Source organism: Physcomitrium patens, chromosome 16 (assembly GCF_059467195.1).
Source record: "Physcomitrium patens ecotype Gransden chromosome 16, ASM5946719v1, whole genome shotgun sequence".
NCBI classification, from domain to species: domain Eukaryota; kingdom Viridiplantae; phylum Streptophyta; class Bryopsida; order Funariales; family Funariaceae; genus Physcomitrium; species Physcomitrium patens.
In genome coordinates this window covers 16,430,833-16,450,004 of record NC_143425.1, presented here as the reverse complement: position 1 = coordinate 16,450,004, position 19,172 = coordinate 16,430,833, and the positions used below count along the sequence as shown (strand labels likewise).

General features: G+C 32.3%; 2 protein-coding genes across 12 annotated transcripts; one reads left to right on the top strand and one right to left on the bottom strand.

Moving 5' to 3' along the window:
• The first annotated feature begins 6,771 nt into the window (after nucleotides 1-6,771).
• Nucleotides 6,772-9,333, top strand: LOC112293931 (uncharacterized). Of its 11 annotated transcripts, none has more exons than XR_002973169.3 (6): nucleotides 6,772-7,206; nucleotides 7,413-7,458; nucleotides 7,708-7,785; nucleotides 8,023-8,175; nucleotides 8,455-8,726; nucleotides 8,844-9,333. XR_002973169.3 is itself a non-coding variant. In XM_024543938.3 (5 exons), the coding sequence occupies exons 3-5, from the start codon at nucleotides 7,717-7,719 to the stop codon at nucleotides 8,656-8,658; spliced, it is 426 nt and encodes a 141-aa protein (XP_024399706.1). In that variant the 5' UTR covers nucleotides 6,927-7,056; nucleotides 7,413-7,458; nucleotides 7,708-7,716; the 3' UTR covers nucleotides 8,659-9,333. The 11 variants fall into 11 exon arrangements, 4 of the variants coding, with proteins under 4 accessions (XP_024399706.1, XP_024399705.1, XP_024399704.1 ...); XR_016497846.1 differs by having other exon boundaries at nucleotides 6,948-7,056; nucleotides 8,839-9,333; XR_016497844.1 differs by having other exon boundaries at nucleotides 6,950-7,056.
• Nucleotides 9,334-15,075: 5,742 nt separating this feature from the next.
• Nucleotides 15,076-18,112, bottom strand: LOC112293039 (2-oxoglutarate-dependent dioxygenase frbJ). Its single transcript, XM_024542066.3, has 5 exons — nucleotides 17,399-18,112; nucleotides 16,953-17,085; nucleotides 16,439-16,653; nucleotides 16,089-16,214; nucleotides 15,076-15,875 (listed from the first exon to the last, which is right to left on the bottom strand). The coding sequence occupies exons 1-5, from the start codon at nucleotides 17,882-17,884 to the stop codon at nucleotides 15,462-15,464; spliced, it is 1,374 nt and encodes a 457-aa protein (XP_024397834.1). The 5' UTR covers nucleotides 17,885-18,112; the 3' UTR covers nucleotides 15,076-15,461.
• Between the last annotated feature and the right edge of the window lie 1,060 nt (nucleotides 18,113-19,172).

Genomic DNA, 19,172 nt, shown 5'->3' with positions numbered 1-19,172 from the left:
AGTATTTTCACCTTCGAGTAATAAAATCAATATTGATTATTAATTTAATCTTTATCAAGAAAATTCAATTGAGTTTGTCCTATGATCTTTTTATTCATAATATTAAGAATAATTCTTCTAAATCTCATGATACTTACAAGTTTGAATTCAAAAATAACATACTCTTGACAAAAAAAACCTAACTTGGTATTAGCAAAATTTAAGTACGATAATTTGGTACATTCTTTTATTCAAAAAACACCTTTTTTTTTATCAATTATGGTTATCATCTATAACTTGATATTATTGGCTTTTCAAAAGTTGATAATCTTGTAGCAGAAGATTTATCAAATTATTTGTGAGAATCATATGCAACAATGAAGGCACAATTAAAAGAAGCTTAAGAATGACAAAAGTTCAATGCACATGCCTATCGCAAGGAACAACGACAATTTAATGTGGGTGATAAGGTGTGGCTATTTTGTCAAAATATAAAAACTATTTGTCTTCTTAATAAGTTGGATTATTATAGGCTTGGACTTTTTTCTATTAGTGAATAAGTCAATGCTATTGCTTATTGATTACATATATTAGAGTCTATGAAGATCAACTTCATATTTCACGTTGTTGTATTACATGTTGTCTTGCTTGGAAATATACTGGGCACCTAGTTGCAAAAGGTAAGGTTGTGTTTCACAAACATCCAAAAAACCCTAATAGGTTTCATTCATATGAAAAGAATATAATCCAAATTTTGATTCAAAAGAGCTAAAAAATACTTTTTTTTATAGCCTCAATCACATATAAACCTCAATTATCTAATTACTTTTATATTTAAGCAATTTAGATTTTTCTTATAAGCTCCAATCCTAATTAGTGAACTTTAATAAGCTGTAACTTTTAATCTGACTATCCACTTGATGTAAAATTTTGCATGCAATTGTCAATATAAGTCTTCTATATTCTTAAGAATTTTCAGCCCAATTTAACTTATAGATTGTGAGAAAACCTCCAAAAATTGTAGTAATGTTACTTGGCCGCCAACTTAAAAAGTGAAGCAAAAATCCCAATAGTGTTTTCTCCTTCTCCAACTATTGACTTTGACTCAAAATTGGTGTACAACTTGATCTTGAAGTCTTTGAAGACCATGCCGAATTTCATCTTGATCCAACTAGTAGATCTGTAGATATCGTAGAAATCCTACTCAACCCTAAACTGCCAACTTCTCAAACCCTCTTGTGCTAGAAATAAGATATCACTAAACCACACCGTTAGATTATTATAAATTTTTGTGTACACTTACCACACCTAATAGTCCAAATAGTTTCAAATTTTGAACCATAGATGTTACACCAATTGCATGAACTAGCCAAAATTGCTAGTCCTAATTATATTATATAAAACCCAAATCACGAATACAAACCCTGATCTTGAATAATAATTTCTAAGTCCTCAAAAATCCCACCAAATCAACCTTTATGCTCTTGAAAAGAACTTCAAGCTAGCTTTCAAATCCTTATCTTTGATAATCAAATGAACCTCTAATTTGTCCTAGGCGATCGTTTTAGTGACTAGAGGACTAATTTTGACCGTGCCTCACAAACGGTCAACCTCCAGATATCAATCTAATCTATCCTAAGGATGTTTTAGTCCAATCCTACCCTCAACTTGATCCTAGTATCAACCATATCAACCATTTACTTTTTTTACTCTGATTTTAACAATTTATGGCCTTTCTAAGATAATAAAAAAGTTTTTATATCCTAAAAGGTAAAAATACTAATTAACTTTTATCTACTTGCTATTAAGACAAGAAAATAGGCTAAAAGACTTTTATAAAAGTCTTATTAAAATATTTTGAATTCTTATTGAACTAATATAATAGAATATTAATTAAAAAATCATTTTTAGTCATATTTTCACCATATAATCATGTCACAACATGACAATGTATCTCTTCTTGAGTCATATAAGACAATGAATATCTTGGAAAGATGTCAAATACTACTTGCTCCTATAAAAGTAGATAATAATCAAAAATTTGAAATAGAAGAAGATTTAGATTCAAGATGGTGTCAAAATAGGTTGGTATATCTTATTTATTAGCACATATATGATATTAGTGAACGAGCATAGGAACTAGCAAAGAATCTTGGAAATGCAACAAAGAAAGTTGAGACTTTTCATTGATGATATCCATCAAAATCAAGATAAAAAAATAATAAATATTTACTATAAAAAAATAAGATGTATGAAAAAAAAAAAAAAAAAAAAAAAAAAAAAAAAAAATCTATCTTTTATTCTTATTTGTAGCTATTATGTATTTGTAACATCAAGGATATGGAGAACCAACAACAAATAGTTTCAACTTAATAACTTTCATTTGCTAACTTATCAAAGAAGGTATTGCAATTATCACAACCTTCAAGATGACGTAATCAAGATGAAGATCCTTAAAAATGACATGTCTTTCCTTGAATAGATGGCGCAATACAATGTCTTTGATATCGTGACTTTGGAAGAGACTTCCAATGTTTGGTAATTTTATTAGAGGTAAGAACAACTCGTGATGGTGTTTCAAATGTTTTATTTGAAGGAGGTTAGAAAGGCCTCAACAATGACCAAATTACAAGGTAGTCTTCCCGCCTTGGTATGGAACATTATTAATAGTTGAGAGGACCTATCAACCATCTTTGAAGAAAACAAAGATCAGAGTGTGTGACAAATATAATATGTTGCATCTTGAATTTTCATAATATATGAAGACTACTCTTTATGAAACTCATCCTTAGAAAGAAGGATAATGTTACAAATATACATATTTATTCTAATATTTACCTATATGATTAAATAGAAGTAGGTAAAAATAAATTTATTCTATAATATTTTCTAGAGAAGCTTCTTAGAAGCTTTGTAGATATTTCTTTGACTTCATATTTATTTGTAATTGATTGATAGGCTAGAAACTTAGTCAACAAGTTAATCATGTATCGATAGCTTACAAAATAAGCTAAATATGTGGCATAAATATAAAAACTTATCTTGTAAGTTAAGATATGTGTCTTGCAAAGTCAACATGTTTTTGAGGTCTTAAAGGACATCACCATGTAGTTCCTAGTTAAGAGTATATATGGAGGGAAGAGTGAAGCCTTTTTCACTCTTGTCAACATCTTTCTAGTCTTTAATCTTTTTTTAAGACTTTCTAGTCTTCTTATCTTTGGCAATAATCATTATAGTTTAATATCATGTCATCTTTGAGTGACTTTCTAGTTCTTTTGAATGATACAAGAGTGTATTAAAGATTTCTTTCTTTGAGATTTATGTTCTTTACACATGGTCTCATTCAAGAAGTTAGATTATTAATTATAGTTTCACAATAATTCACAATTTAGTATACAGATGATACTTTCTTCATAGTTAAAGTAGAAGAATCTTTTGTATCCAATTTGATTAAAATTCTTCATATATTTAATAAGATTTTAGGATTAATTATCTATTGGTCAATATTTGGTGTCAACTGGATTGAAGAAGAGGCCCTTCTCCACTCTGAATATGAATGTATTAATGCACATGGATGGAAGAGGGCTATCTTACAAAGCTCTTAGGTACTCTATTTGGCCTTTCTATCAAGACCAAAGAAGTTGATGATTTCTTCTTAATCGGATGAAGAAGAAACTTACATATTGGAGTACAGCAAAACTCTCATGAGCTGATCAAAGACTAATTGTTACTCAAGTTCTCATGTCCACTCTTTAGTAATTTATTGGTGTTAGGGGTGGTTCTAAGTAGGTCATCAAGCACATAAAAAGTCTCCTTAGTTAGTTACTACCTCTTAGTTGGGCACAAACATGAAATACAAACTAGAGTAGCATGGGATATTTGTACCCGTAAGAAGCCACTAGGAGGACTGAGCCTCACAAATCTGGACAATACAATGACTGCATTACTCAGCAAATGGATGGTAAAAGCCTCTGAGTCTGGTTACTCTAACTTGCATTATTTTCTCCGATACAAAGTTTTATGCTATCAACTTGAGAAGAGAGGTCGTTAGCAATTCGACATCCACTGGCCTTTGATACGTAAACATCAAAGCTTCCCAGGTTTCAAAGTATGGAACAAAGACACTAAGGCGTGGAAACAAACAGTAATTCAACTTCAATGATATAAGCCGAAGTCTTTTGAAGCTGAGATGTCCGCCTGGGACACAATCGCGAAGGCCATTCAGAAATAAATTTGGCCACCTCCTTTCTACCAGAGCCGTTGCTCCAGGTCAGAATGATTGGTTGGGTCTTTTCCTTCTGCACCAGCCTCTTGTACTCGCCCTTGCATTTTGTGCCGGTTTTGTTTTCATGTCCCAATGTGAACTAGAAACCACCGTCTGGATCAGAGACCTTTCGGACTTACATACAATCACAAGAAATCCATACGCTTGTGACCCTCCTTGATATTCGAATGTGGCTAACAGCCATGGCGGCTTCTCCACAACTTTACTCCACTGAGAACATCATAGAGGTAACCCTTAGAGGCACATTACAGAAAATCAAAGTTACTAAGGTCACTAAAGGGGTACACTAGTATAGTACCCGATTTTACTATAGAGCATTTTTTGACCTCCAGTTTGACCCGGAAAGATTCGAATGGCCATGCAAGCTTCCTCTGTTAGCGTTCACCACCAAAGCCATACGTGAATGCCTATGCAGTTCGATTATCCCAGTTGATCTCCACTCCACCAAATAAGAGAATCAACTCCCACCCTCTACCAAATTCGACTAAAAACACACTTGGCTTAAGAAATGAACACAATAGAAGGTGGCTTTTACTTGAGCATATACCATAAAGCAATGAATGGAGAGATAAATTCGATTCACACATTAATACAGCCTGCCCATTCTGTCCAAGAATCACGGAAACGATCATGCATGATTTTGGCTGTGCCTCGAGCAACTCGAATCTGGAACTGGTGTGTTACAATAATACAAGACATACAACGCAAGGAGATCAAACCACCCGCGCAATTCAAGCATGATTGACAACACTACTTTTTTTCAAAGAACCTATCCAAATGATTCAGTAAGGTCAACCTAATCTGGACTCAGTTGTGTGATATCACCCTCTAGGAACTCTGGCTAGAGCAAAATGCTAAAGTATTACATGACGATGACAAGCCACTCGAACAAACAACCACTCGGATCTGGTGCAACCTACAGGACTATGGTAGAATAGAGTGGAAAGAATTGATCCAAAAACTGACACATCCCAAAGACACTGATGATTTCTGGTTTGAATCATTCGACAACTCATGGGGTAGTAATAGTGTACTATGCTCTAGATAAGGTAGCCAGCTATACTGGCTCCCGCTTAAACGTAACACTCTGAACAGTAGACCATGATCCCATTTAGTTGGGTTGTACCATAATTAATGTTGAGTCACCAGTCCAGCTAGGCAAGGGGTTTTTTAGCTTCATTTTTGCATAGCCTGTATAGGTTACTCCCTGCAATGAATACATATTAATTTGTGCCCAAAATAAATAAATAAATAAATAAAAACCTAGTTTGAAATTTGTCTAAATTATGTCACAGTCTTGACTGTGTGTGCAAATATAGACTGCATCTGAAATCGTCAACTCTCTTAATTTGCTTCAAGTCCATCATCCGTTGCAGACAAGGCTTAAAATCCCCCCGGTATCAGTGAATGTACCAAGGGTTATCAATGTATCAAGGTTTATTCAATGCTTTTTCTCTTGTCCTATCTCACGATCACCTCTGGTACATTCAGAGCTCAGATGTTCACCTCCAATGACAAAGGTTAGTCTATGATTAATATCATGTAGCCAGTGTAGACCCTGGAGGATAGCCTGCAACGAAGTTATTGCGAATGTGGTGAAAGTATTCTACGCTGACCATCAATTACATCTAAAGTAATTTTGGGATTAACCCTATCTATTATCTTCTCAGGAGGTTCTCCTGATCCTCTCAGGAGCTTCGGTAAAACAGAATGATGAGCAAACTGTTTTTCAATATTACACTGCTGTAATCATTCCTGTGTGATAATTAGGTTGAATTAGACTTATATTTTCAATAATAATGGGAGACAAATAGAGACGTGAATATGACAGGCAAGTGTTTTTACACCTGCAATTGACGAACAGGGGTTCCTAGAGGGTAGTACTGTACGTTTGCCACCCTTTTTCCATGGATCAGTTCCAATTTCAGAACTGAATCGATGGTAACTGAAGTCTAAACAGAATGGATCATTTGAACTTTCATCTACGACTAGCGACCACTCGATCCAGATTTTCCTGAAATGTGAACTAATCATTTTGCTTGGGGGGGGAGGGGGGGACTGTCCAAATAGGCACTCAACTTGCAATTTGCAAACAAATAAACAATGCCAACATCTTTCTTTAAACTCAAACTGATTCTGAGTTATATTGGAGTGATGTAACAAAAAGGATGCTGCTGGAATAGGTCAAAGGCTTAAATTAGATCCATTCTTTGCTTTCTTGGGCACTACAGAAACTTTAAGAGCTGATTCTCAACGTGTTCTGCATGAACATTCCTTTTTCAGAAGCGACAGCCATTTTGGAGGATCACCAATATTCTGTGCCACTGCAGGTGGAGGGTGCAGAAGGGAGTCCAGTCTTACTCAATGTTATTCGTGCTTATAATAGTACATTTCTGGACCCACATGCTACGTCTGATGTGTGAAGAATCCACACAGCTTCTGCTGCAAATCCCCCACGTTCTAATTTGGCTCAGCCTCGTCTCGGATTTATGCTTTGGCTGCGCTGCCGCTGTGGCTAGTTCATTAGAATCCAGCACCCAGTATCTGAAATTATTCGAACATTTCCAGAGTTGGACGCGTCGCATATTTTATGTAGTGAAATTATTGGAGCTTCTATTTATTTGTTTATTGTAAAATTTGATCGTCGGTTTTCTGGTTGAAGTTATCTATTGGGGTGATGTGGTCAATGAAGGTCGATTAGGTGAAGGAGATGCAGGAAAGAATCACAAATGCAAGCTCGGTCTGTGGAGGAGGATTCTATTCGGGGTCCAGAGTTGAGGACGTAGTCAGAGGTGTTAGTGAAGGCCCTTCGTTTTTTTTTTTTTTTTTTTTTTTTTTTTTTTTTTCGTTTTGTTAAGACACTTTGAGAGCTGTATGTTACAAGCCTGGCGGTACTCTGCGGCCTTCCTGTTTACAAAGAGCTCAGCCCGTTTTTCTGAGAGGTTGGTCGCGGAGAGAACCTTGCTGTGATCATAGTGGGTTCGGTTCTAGTTAAGCTGGATTTGTGTTGGGGTTTATGGTTCACAGGTACTGTCATTGACGTGCGCATGCTATTGTCATTTCGTTTTTCGTTTCCGTGTGGTATCTTCAGCGTCGTGTGGCTGTTTTGTTGCGTCTTGGTATCTAACAGAAGGGAATTCCGTTGCAGGTTTCTATCGAGAAGTGAGGTGTGTTTTATTGGAATAAGTTTCAAGGTGAGTCGTCCTGGTGGAAATTGGGGATGAGGGAGTTGTACAGGTTGTGCTGGTTGTCCATCTTGGACTGAAATCGGTGTGGCAGGTGCTGGACTCTGTTTGTTTTCCTTCGCGCTCGACAATTTTGAAGGGATAGAGTGGAGATTGGGTAGAATGTTGAATGGAGTGTCGATGTTTAATTGTTTTAAGAAGAATTCGGTAATGACTTTGTGACGAGTTCTCCTACTTTGAATTTGGGAGCGTGCGCAGTGGGTTAAAATGGTGAGTATGTTTGGGAAATTCCCGTGCAGCCGTCCGAGTCATCGCCCGAAGCATCAGTACTTTTTGGTGCGTAGATTTACCTCCCGCTTCCCATACCCTGCGCATTCTGATGTACAGATGTTTCTGTATGTGGATTTTGTAGCAAATTGTGATTGGCGCACTTCTGTGAGACTTTTAACTTGTGCACATGTAGCAGGTGTTATCCTAGAAAAGCCCGATCTTTCCTTAAAAGGGGATTTGGTGCTATGAGAAAAGAATCAATATTTACGACAAGTGCTTTTTTGTTTTGTTGGTGATCTGCAGGTGGAAGGTGTAGGCGGGAAGAGAATCAGCCCTGCCGCTGCACTACATGGTGTGCCGCCCTTGGAAGCCTTCGAACCAGTTGAACATCCAGCAGAGCCTAAAGAGATTGACAAGCCAGTTCAGTGCCCGCCACAAGAAAATAGCATCATGCAGGTATTTGATCTTAGCGCTGCTCCAGACACAAGCACACATGTGTATGTATGTATGTATGTATGGATAGATAGATAGATATATAGATAGATAGATGGATGGATAGATCTGCTCTTGCATTTGATTCTATCTAAAATGAAGTATTTTTAACCTTTTCTTTGCGCAAAGAAATTGGTGGCATAACGAGAACGACGAAGTGGCATACCGCTGCATCTGCGGAACATTTGATCTATTGGCGATGACCCTGATATTATCCTCTTGTGTTCTGCATGTATTAACCAGGATGGATTGATATGGAGGGAAAGAGTAGCGAGGAGTTTCCGGCGTCAAGTTGAAAGAATCAGCAAATGGCAAGAAGGTGATGCTGCAGGGCACTCACAAATCACCGGGAAATCAGGCAGGCAGGAGAAAATCGATCTGGGCGAGAAAAGTCTCTTCATGACGCGTAGTGCGCCTGCACATGCAGTCACACAAACACTAGATTGACTTGATTGCTTGACGGTCCTGGTGGTTCTGCCTGGAGGTGCAGGGTGCACAGATGCATTTTTACATAAGTAAGTCCCAAAATTAATTTCCCAACTTCAGTTTCCAGATCACGTTTGATACTGAAACGGGATTATCGTAGCGTACTAACCAAGGAAAAGTCGGATCTTTGTAACCATCAAGTTCAGGCGTTGCTGTGGACGATGCTCCTCCTCTGAGAAGACAGGAAATCATTCCTAATAAACCATCTCTTATCGAACTCATTTCCGACAACTTCACGACTTCAACACAATCCATGCAGCATCTCGGGCAAACCGTCTCGTTTATTGTGAGCGACCCCAGAGCTGCTGCCAATTGTTTTAGACTTGCTCCATCGCACATTGTTGTTGACTGTGGCAAAGTTGGGCAGGCAAAGAAGAAGAAGAAGAAAAAGACATGTTTGTTGAAAGTATGGTCTCTACAACAATAACATTTTGTTTTGTGGGTGGCATCTGAGGAAGTATTCTTCAATTTTTTGCATGAGGTTTGGTGAGTGGGATGAAGGACATTAGTGTAGGAGATGATTTACATCTATGTGTAAATAAATGTCAAATAATTTGTTTGAATGTTTCTTTGTAAAGATTAAAACTCAAAAAATGTATTAATGTGATTAAAGTTGGTTTTTTTGTCTTGCTTCCATTGATAATAGTAAACAATTGATTAGTGCATCATTCTATTTAATATGAATTGATTAGTGCATCATTCTATTTAATATGAATTGTTAGTTGCTGAAATTTTGAAACATATTTAAATACAAAACAATGTTCATACTATAAAATCTAAATGTTAGATCTTGTGCAAATCATTTGAATTATTATTAAAATTATTCAAATAATGGCTGTTTTTTCCTAATCTAAAAGTATATTATTATATTTTTATAATTCTAAAAGTCTATTCTTAAAAAAAATTTATATTTATGTTTGTTATAGTACATATTATATAGTTTTAAAGAAGATGTGAAATTTATCAATGTAAAATTAATTTTTTTAATTAAAAATAATAGAAAAAAAAACGTATAATAGACTTTTAGAATTTAATTTGAGATTTAATATGGTTATGAATTAAGTAAAATTGCTTTATTTTTTATTTTTTATTTTTTTCATGTAATCCTTTAATATTATACTTTATTTTTCATTATATTTTCTAAAATTTTAATTAAATTAATATTTTTTATTTCTTAATTAATTTACTTCTTTATACAATATTTTTTTATTTCGAATATCTAAAGAATTTTTAAACAAATCTTGTTGTTATTTTCTTAGATTAAAATATACTAATTATTTACATCCTAATATATGGAGTTAAAATTAAAATTTTAAAAATAAGTAGTGGTATTTTTTATTTTTTTATTTTTTGCATATTTTTTTTAGATTTTTATTCTATATAGGAATTAAATGCATTAATATTCCTTAGGAATGTAATAGTGGTATTTTAAAAATTTTATTTTAAAGTATAGAAATAAATACATTTTATTATTTTGTATAATATTGAAATAACCTATATCTTTGATTTGATCTAAAATATTTAATAAATTGTTAATATACATCAAAACATACTTCTCAAATATGCATTGACAAATATTGTAAGTTAAAATTGAATTAAAAAATTACCCTTTTTTTAATTATCATTACCATTTATAATTTTTTAAATTAGAAAAGAAAACTTTCTGTAATATATACTTGATAAAATCAAAGTCACCCTTGTCAAGCTACAAAATTGTGTTTTATTACTATATACATATTTTAATAAACTTTATTGTTGGTCTGTTTTGCATTTAAGTTTATTGTAGAAGATAATTTGGATGTTTCTAATTTCTAGTTTCTTTTCAAAAATTTAGAGTAAAAAAAACTCAAATATATATATATATATATATATATATATATATATTAGACATAAAAAAATATTAGTTTCAATTAGAATAAAATATACATTAAAATAAAGATAGGAAGAATATATATTTTTTAAATTACATATATTATTGATTACATAAAAAAAATGTAATTTTAAATTAATTTTAAAAAATTAAAATAAATATCAAAAAAATAGTAGAAAGATATTTAACATTTCAGATATTTTAGGATCTTTGTATTATTATTAAATATTGTTTCTTGTTTTGTGCTTCTTGTATTGTATTTAAAACTAGTTTGTAAATTATGGGATTTTATATTCTTTTCTTTATTAATCTTAAAATCATTATAAATATATATTTTTCTTTATTCTTTTAACTAATTTATGATAAAGTTTTTTTATTCTTTATTTTTTAAAAAAATTATACGGTATTATAGAGTATTGTAATAGCTATGATTGATTTACCCACAAAGTGTTAGATTTCAATCATTGCTTAAATTCTATTGCTATACAAGATAATATTTATTTTTTTGGATTTAATGCAATATTGTTATGCAATAACATGGTTTTAAAATTAAAATAAAAATAAATGTAAACCCTTTCAAATTCTAGAAAAAACATACTATCTTTAATTACAAATACACAAGAAATCAACACAAAATAGAGTTGTTTTACTAAGATTTGAACAAACATATGTTCACAATTGTGGTTCTATTATTTTAAGGACAAGAGTTGCTAAAATTCTCAAAGATTTTCCAAAATATATTCTAAGTGCCTACCAAATAGGCACTCGCCTTGTTGTAGAGGTACTACTTATACTCCCTTTTAGAACTTATAAGAGGTCAGTTGCATAAATGGTTAGTAAGCATGCCACACTTCTGATATATATATATATATATATATTATTTAGAAAAAAATATAATATATTTTTATAAAAATATTCATTTTTCTTCATACTTTGTCTAAATAAATAAAACTAAACATTTTCTTATGTTATATACTACATTAATAGATACTCTTCTATCAAACATATTTTACAATCAACAAACTAAAACTTAATTTAATCTTTTTAACCATTACTAATTCTATTTATATAAGTATTGCATTATCTTTGTATTTCTCTTCTTCTAAAACTCTTTTAGAAAATTCTAGATATTTTGTGTTAATTTCTTTTCTTAGGTTTATCATTAACTTATTTATATTAGATTTTTCAATTGTTGCATCTAAGATATCATTAATATATAAGACAAGTATAACATATTAATTCAAGGTATCATTTTGCAGTTGTTTGAAACATATAAAAGAATCAAATTTATTGCAAATATATATATGTCTATATATATATATATATATATATATATATATACATCAAACCAATTATACCATGGTTTGATACTTTTCTTCAATTCATATAATAATTTTTTTAAAATTTACATATAATTTTCTCTATTTTAGATCTTCTAAGTCTTTCAAAATTAATATATGTGGATTTATGTGTTTATTATAATTTAGATATAACAAATAATTACAACATCCAATTGTTTCAATTACAGTTCATGTTTTACAACTATCTTTGAAAACATTAAAATAAAACTAATCTTGACTATAAAAGAGAAGATTTTATTAAAATCAATATCTTCCTTTTGAGCATATTTTTTTTTTATCAATCTTACCTTGTATCTTGTTTTACATGTTTCAAGAAGCTCTATATTTTTTTTGCTATCAATATTGCCTTGTATCTTGTTTCACATGTTTTAATAAGCCCTACATTTGTTTTGCATATCTATTTATAATTTTATATGTTTCAAACCAATCGTTTAAGATTTTGTATTAGATTTTTATTTATAAAAATTTCTCTTTTATTCATTAATTTCTTTAATTTTATAATATTTTAAAAAAGTCTCTTATATCGCTTTAAAATTTAGAACATTGAACATTTTATAATTGAATTATTTAGTTATACTTGAATATCCTAAAAAGTTGTTTTATATCTTTGTTATTTCAATTTTTTTTCTTTGATTGAAGTGTTTCAATGAATCCAATCAAATTATAGGTCTTTTTTTTAATAGAAGAGCTTTAAAAATCTTTAGATATTTGAATGTTAGTGAAATGTTTTTACAAAGATTCTTTGAAATTGTGTGAAGACAAGCTATATATCACAAACATCCATATTTATTAGTATGTTTACCTAGGAAAGTAGAAAGAAATAGAATTAGGTAGAAGGAGGTGAAAATTAATTTTAAATTATATTAAAATTTTCATATAATTTTATTAAAAGGTTTGTAACCTATTTGTATAGTGATCCTTGATTATTGACAATATATATTTAATATTTGTAATAAAATTATATGCAAAGAATTGTAGATTGAAAAGTTAAGGATAATATTTTTGACACTAGAAATAGTTTTATAATATGGATGCATTGATTAAAAATATAAATATAAACCATCATCAAAAACTTCTCCACTGCCAGATTTGCATTGGTCAAAAATCAATAAAAAAAAAAAAAAAAAAAAAAAAAAATGGATCCTCAACCAATGATAATGGGTGAGTCAATTTGGTGAATTGGATTAATTCAACAATTTCTTTAATGTATTATAAAAATTTATTTTACTTTTAGAAAACTAAAACCTCTAAAAACATAATTTTATTTATAGAAGGAAAATTTATTTATTCAATCCATACAAAATATATTATAAATCATAAATTATTGATGGTGATAATCTTCAAGTCTGATTTTTGAAACAAAAAACACAATTTCAGTATAAAAGGTTTTTTTACAGAATTTTTATTTTAATATTATTCTCCCATAGAAAACATTAGACAAAAAATGAATTATTTCTATCAAACAATATAAATGAAATTGGTGTTATAAATAGATAATACACATATAAAACTAAGAAGAAAGAAAAGAAAGGTAAAGATAAATATGTTTATAAAATAAGAACACAACAAAGCATTATAAATATAGAAAGAAGAGGTAATTAAATGTTTTCTACACTTCTAAATAATGTGCTTAGTTTTTAAAGTTAATGAAATGTATTAATATAAAATATCAAAAAAATTAAATCACACATTATAAGTATAGAATATGTCTACAAAAAAAAAATAGATCTAAGAACATATACAAAAGAAGTACTCAAGAACTAGTTACTTTAAAGAAATTTTATTAATTGAATTGAAGGAACATTTTTAAAGCAAAGCCTACATTGAATTGGTTTTTTAATTAAAATTTATGTGAAAGCAAGTAATTTTTTGTATATAATTTTAGTCTTCTTCGTAGGCAAAAATAGACAAAATCATTCAAAAGTATATTAGATAATAGTTTTGAATATGTTTCTTACATCCATAACATCTTAGACTCTTTTTTTCTTTTTTTTTTTTATTCCTTGAAGATTTGACCTTAATTTTCTACTTTTATAAAATATTTAATTTTATCTAATTTAAGAATAGATAAGTACAATACCATTTTTGCATTTATACTTAAAAACAAACAAGAAAACTTTGAATTTATTTTCTTAATTCAACTGAGTATTACTGTTTCTTTCAAAAATCACCTAGATTTTTAGTATTAAAAAAAATGCATATAAATAAAATAAAATAAAATAAACAAACCTCTTCAGAGTTGATTCAAATAAATCAAAATCATGAACTATTCAATAAAAAAGTAGCAAGAAAAAATCATCTTATTTTTTAAAGTAGCTTATTTTACTTTTGTTTTTTTGAAAAACGATCTTATTATAGAAAATAGTATTTAAACAATTATAATAAGACATTTTGAATAATTTGGCAAATCATTCTATTGAATTATACATAAAATAAAATATAAAATGTACACGCTTTTTGTGAAAGACCATCAAATCTACTTTAGATGTTCTTCCTATTTTTATTTGGATACTAGTACCATTATTATAAATTTAGAAAAAAACAAAGAGGTATTTATGGTCACTTATGTTTTCATTTTAAAAGACCAAAATATTCTTTACATGCTATTTCTCAATAAATAATATGAATAACATGCTCTTCTAAAGAATTCAGATACTTAATTATTCTACTATCATTTGGTTTTAACCACATTGAAGACAAATAACTTCTAGCTCGTAAAGTAATTCTATGTTTTTTCTGAACAAATTAGAATTGTTCATCAAGATAGGTACACACAATTAATCACATGATCTTTCAAAAAAACCTTATTTAATATACTCGAAATAAAACTTTAAATTTTCTTTTATATACAACACGTTTCCACAAATTATTATTTTTTAAAGTTGACAATTTTGTAAATCTATTACTCTTAAGAATAAGACTCTTTCAACAATTCAATCCCTACACATCAATTACTAAAAATATATACATCAACATTTAGTCATGTACAGTTCTGTACCTACCTCAAAAACATCTTAAAATCCAAAATAAATAAAAGAATGAATCTTCCATACTAAACTAAATCATCCCCATCATTACTATTAAACTTTTACACATAAATCTAACTCACCACATGACAATTATGTTGATGGATCAGGTGAAGCGTAATCCTGTTGAAAATTCTCATTGACAATATATTCATTGTTTTTCAATTGGTTCTCATGATCACTGAAAGTTTGTCGATCTCACAACGTGCTAGTAGCTACATTAGGAATATTTTTGAGAAACTGCTGGTCTCACTTTGCAGAAGCTATATATAAACAAGCTACCGCTTTAAAGGGTTAATGGGTCTTATTTATCTATTCCCACCATACCTTTGACAAATTGAACTAGAAGCACAATCCCGGCTCACACAAACCATTACCGCAGACCCGCCAGTATGGGTCCGCAAAATTTAATCAAACCACCCAACCGTCGAGAGCTAGAATGAGACAAAGTCAGTTGAAATTCCATGAATTCTGAAAAGACTCTTTCATACTCTAAAACAAAACTCACTACCCAAGGAGTCTATCCAAGACGAGATTACCCTGTGCGTCTATGAGGTCAGGGTGGTGCCTCATAGCAACCTGGGGATGACTTCTTACAAAGCTTTTAAAAGTATTAATCCCAAACACAGGGTGTAGTTTGTTTCTCCCACCATGAGTAGATTCCCCGCCTTTGGTAGTGGTGTCTCGCCATTCTTTTGATGTTATGGACTTTATGTCGATGGACTTTGCCTCGGCATCCAGACGAGGATTAAAGAAAAAAGGAATTGAGTACCGTGACCTGGTCCCCGGCAGGCTCAACACACGGTGAACAGTGGCTAAATAGTACCCGTGCGTTGCCAGTTGTAGCATCTCTCCCAGATTCACCACCAACGTGCCTTCAATGGGTGGTACGTCGACCCAAAGGCCATCCACAGTTTGTGCCTAAATAGACAACCATCACATGAATCCAGTCACTCCAAAATCTGAAATTAGAAAAGACCAAAGACGCAAGAATGATAGTGACCCTAGTCCCTTGCTTATTATAGAGCCGCATATTCATAAAATGCATGCATAACAAAATGCTTCCGCAACGCTAAGTATCCCCTAAAACCATAACCAAGATCAGTAACTCACAGTGGATGATCAGGTGCATACCTGAAGACCTCCAACACCGTCTTGCAGGAGTAGGCTCAAAAATCCAGTATCAGAATGTGGGCCAACACCAAACGTGCCAACTTCCGCATCACCATCCTCTGTTGACCTCGGAGGATATCGTGCTACCTGAGAATCCTCATACGAGTTTTGATAACAAACTCACAATTATGAGTAATGAGAACATTTATATCCTCGAAAGCATTTTTTGTTGAGCACGGGAAATCCAGTTTGGAGTTTCTCAGATGAAAATAGTAGAAGGAAGGCAAGCTTCATAGTGCTTTTTAAAACAATATTGAACAAAACAGACAGTAGTTCTTGAAAAGAATCCGAATGGTTTGTATGAACCATACCTTCATTTGATAATGTGGATGGGGAAGAAAAGTTGAATCAAAGAAGTCCTGATCTAAACCCAATGATAACGCCAACGCCTGCATGAGATGCATGGAAAAGACATTCATCTGCTCCATAAACTCCATAGCAATGGACCGAAACTCCGGAATACATGCAGCTGGTGGCCATTGGTTCGGTCCGCGAAGGCGCATGAAGATAGAGTCTATATTTTCACCTGCATTGCCACACCCACATACTCCATAAAAATTTAGATCATACGGTTTGTATACACGTACATACACTAAAAATGTCAGCAAAGTACTTCGAATGTTCAGAAGATACGAATCCTATTCAATCGACATGTAACCTTCGAAGCTAGCTGCATAACAACCAAGAGCCGTTTGTATTTAATCCGTCGAGCAAGTCCCACACATGTGACGCAATGATAGAGAACACACCAGAAAGAATATCCATATGTGAGAATTTCACGAATCATGCGTGGATCATGATTCGCAATCAAAAATCTGGACTCACCCATATTGGTTTCTGCATTCTCCTCAGGGCCAAACTCAATCTGCTCCCGAAAATCAACAAGCCCCGCAGTGTTCTCCACACCAATCTTCATGTAACCTCGAAACTGTGAAGAAGCTGTATAGTCTATCTCATTCTGAACGAGATAACCACAGCTTGAGGCTTGCCAATATCGCGAACTCACGGCCCTAGTCTTAATGAGATGAACCCTAATCTAGCGATTGAAGCTCAAATTTCTAGAGATACAAGATAGGAAAAAAAAAAAAAAAAAAAAAAAAAAAAAAACTCCTGGAACTGTCAAATCGGGTTCATTTTTCTGCGAAAACTACGAAGCAAAGGATTTCAGGACATGTGCAAGTATCACCTTTACTTCAGAATTGCAAATCTTAGAGCTTTGTGCGGAGGTATCAAAACGTGCCAACATTTCAGAAGAAAGGTCCAGAAGATACCTTGACACTGATAGGCAAATCAAAGAACTGGCGCGCTACAGCTAACATACTGTCACAAAGCTCCTGCGGGATGCCGTGATTCTTCACATAAAACAATCCTACCCTGTGACATTGATCCCCAAGATTTTCGACAAATTCCTCGCGGGCGCCAGTATCTTCCCCAAAGTATGCCCCCATGTCCAACACAGCTATCTCAGTCGTCTCGGACGACCCAATTCCAGTAGTAATGTCACCCCCCAGCTCGCACGCTACTCCTTCGGTTCGCATCAAACTATTGACCATGACTGGAATGCGAGCACCTCCACGCACTATTCTGGACGCTCCACTCATATCTCGTAAATTTGGACGCATCAGAGACCACTTGCTTCGATTCAGGGTTACACTCATGGATTCACCCCGAAACCCAACTCCATTCGAGGGAAGGAAGTCAGATTGGGCGAGAGACAGAGGACATATGAGGTCAGATCCTCGACAAAAACGCAGCATGATGGCCGAGAGAAACAAAAGCAAACACAACTCGCTTTGAAATGTGCCTAATAAACTCGTTTTCAGATGCAGCGAGATGGTGGTCACTACAGGTGCACGCTATTGTCTACATTACGGCAGCATTGTGACAATTCCTCGACCCCAAACTGCAATTGTGACCCAAGTGAGCAATCAATCTGAGGCATTTCCAGGATGTTCAAAGGATGATGTGGCTGGCCTTGTTGAAGAATGAGAGCCTCCACCACCCGGACGGACGGACGCCTCTCCACGGCGCTGGGCGGGCAGCCACCCCGCCACCTGCCCTGCCGCTACCCTGGAGCCAACCAGCCAGCGGCTCGCAATTATTCTTTTAGTATTATATATAGCATTTTCAGTTGTTTATTTATTATTTATAATATTAGTTCATATCTTAAACATATGGTGATTTTTTGATGTTTCATATCCATGCAAGAAATTTTATTTTGGGGTAATCAAAAAACACTATAATTAATTATTAATCAAGGTTTATGGTATTATACCTATTATATAGTTAATGCCACCACAGTTTTTGCTAGTGCCACCACAACCCCATCCACCACATGTACTCACACCCTTTGTTGACACTAAATAATAAATTATATATAGTTTTTAACTTATTATTTATATATACATATCCATGTACTAATTTGGTATTTTTATCCAAATAAATAAATTTTAGGTAAAAAAAATTCTTATCAAAGTTTTATTTTTAATTAAAATTTATTTTCTATATCAAATTTTAAAAATGTATTAAAAATATTAACATAATTTTCTTTTGGAATTAAAAAAAATAAAGCAATATGTCAACTGGACGGCAAGTTGTGGTGGCAGCAACAAAAATTATAGTGGAATTATTAACAACCATTATATATTAAGATGTTTTTATATGATAGAATGGTATGCAATGAGTTATAATATTTTAAGAAACTTAAAAAGATGTTACAAATTTTGTAGAAGTGTGTTGCTGAGATAAAATATAAGTAGAGTAGTTTTTACATGTGACAAACTATGACACAAGCAAGAATTTTTTGGTTTTATACAACTTTTGTCAGGAGGTTTAAAAAGTGTTGCAACTTCAAAAGTAGATATGAAATTATAATTCTACAATACATATCTGAAACATGTGAAGAATGTAAGAGGATATTAAGAATTGCATGTCTTATTACCCACTAAATAATATATACGTGTGAACATATATATATATATATATATATATATGCTTTTATTGTAAAAAAATAGTATTTTAGTAGCAACACAAAAATAAATAAGA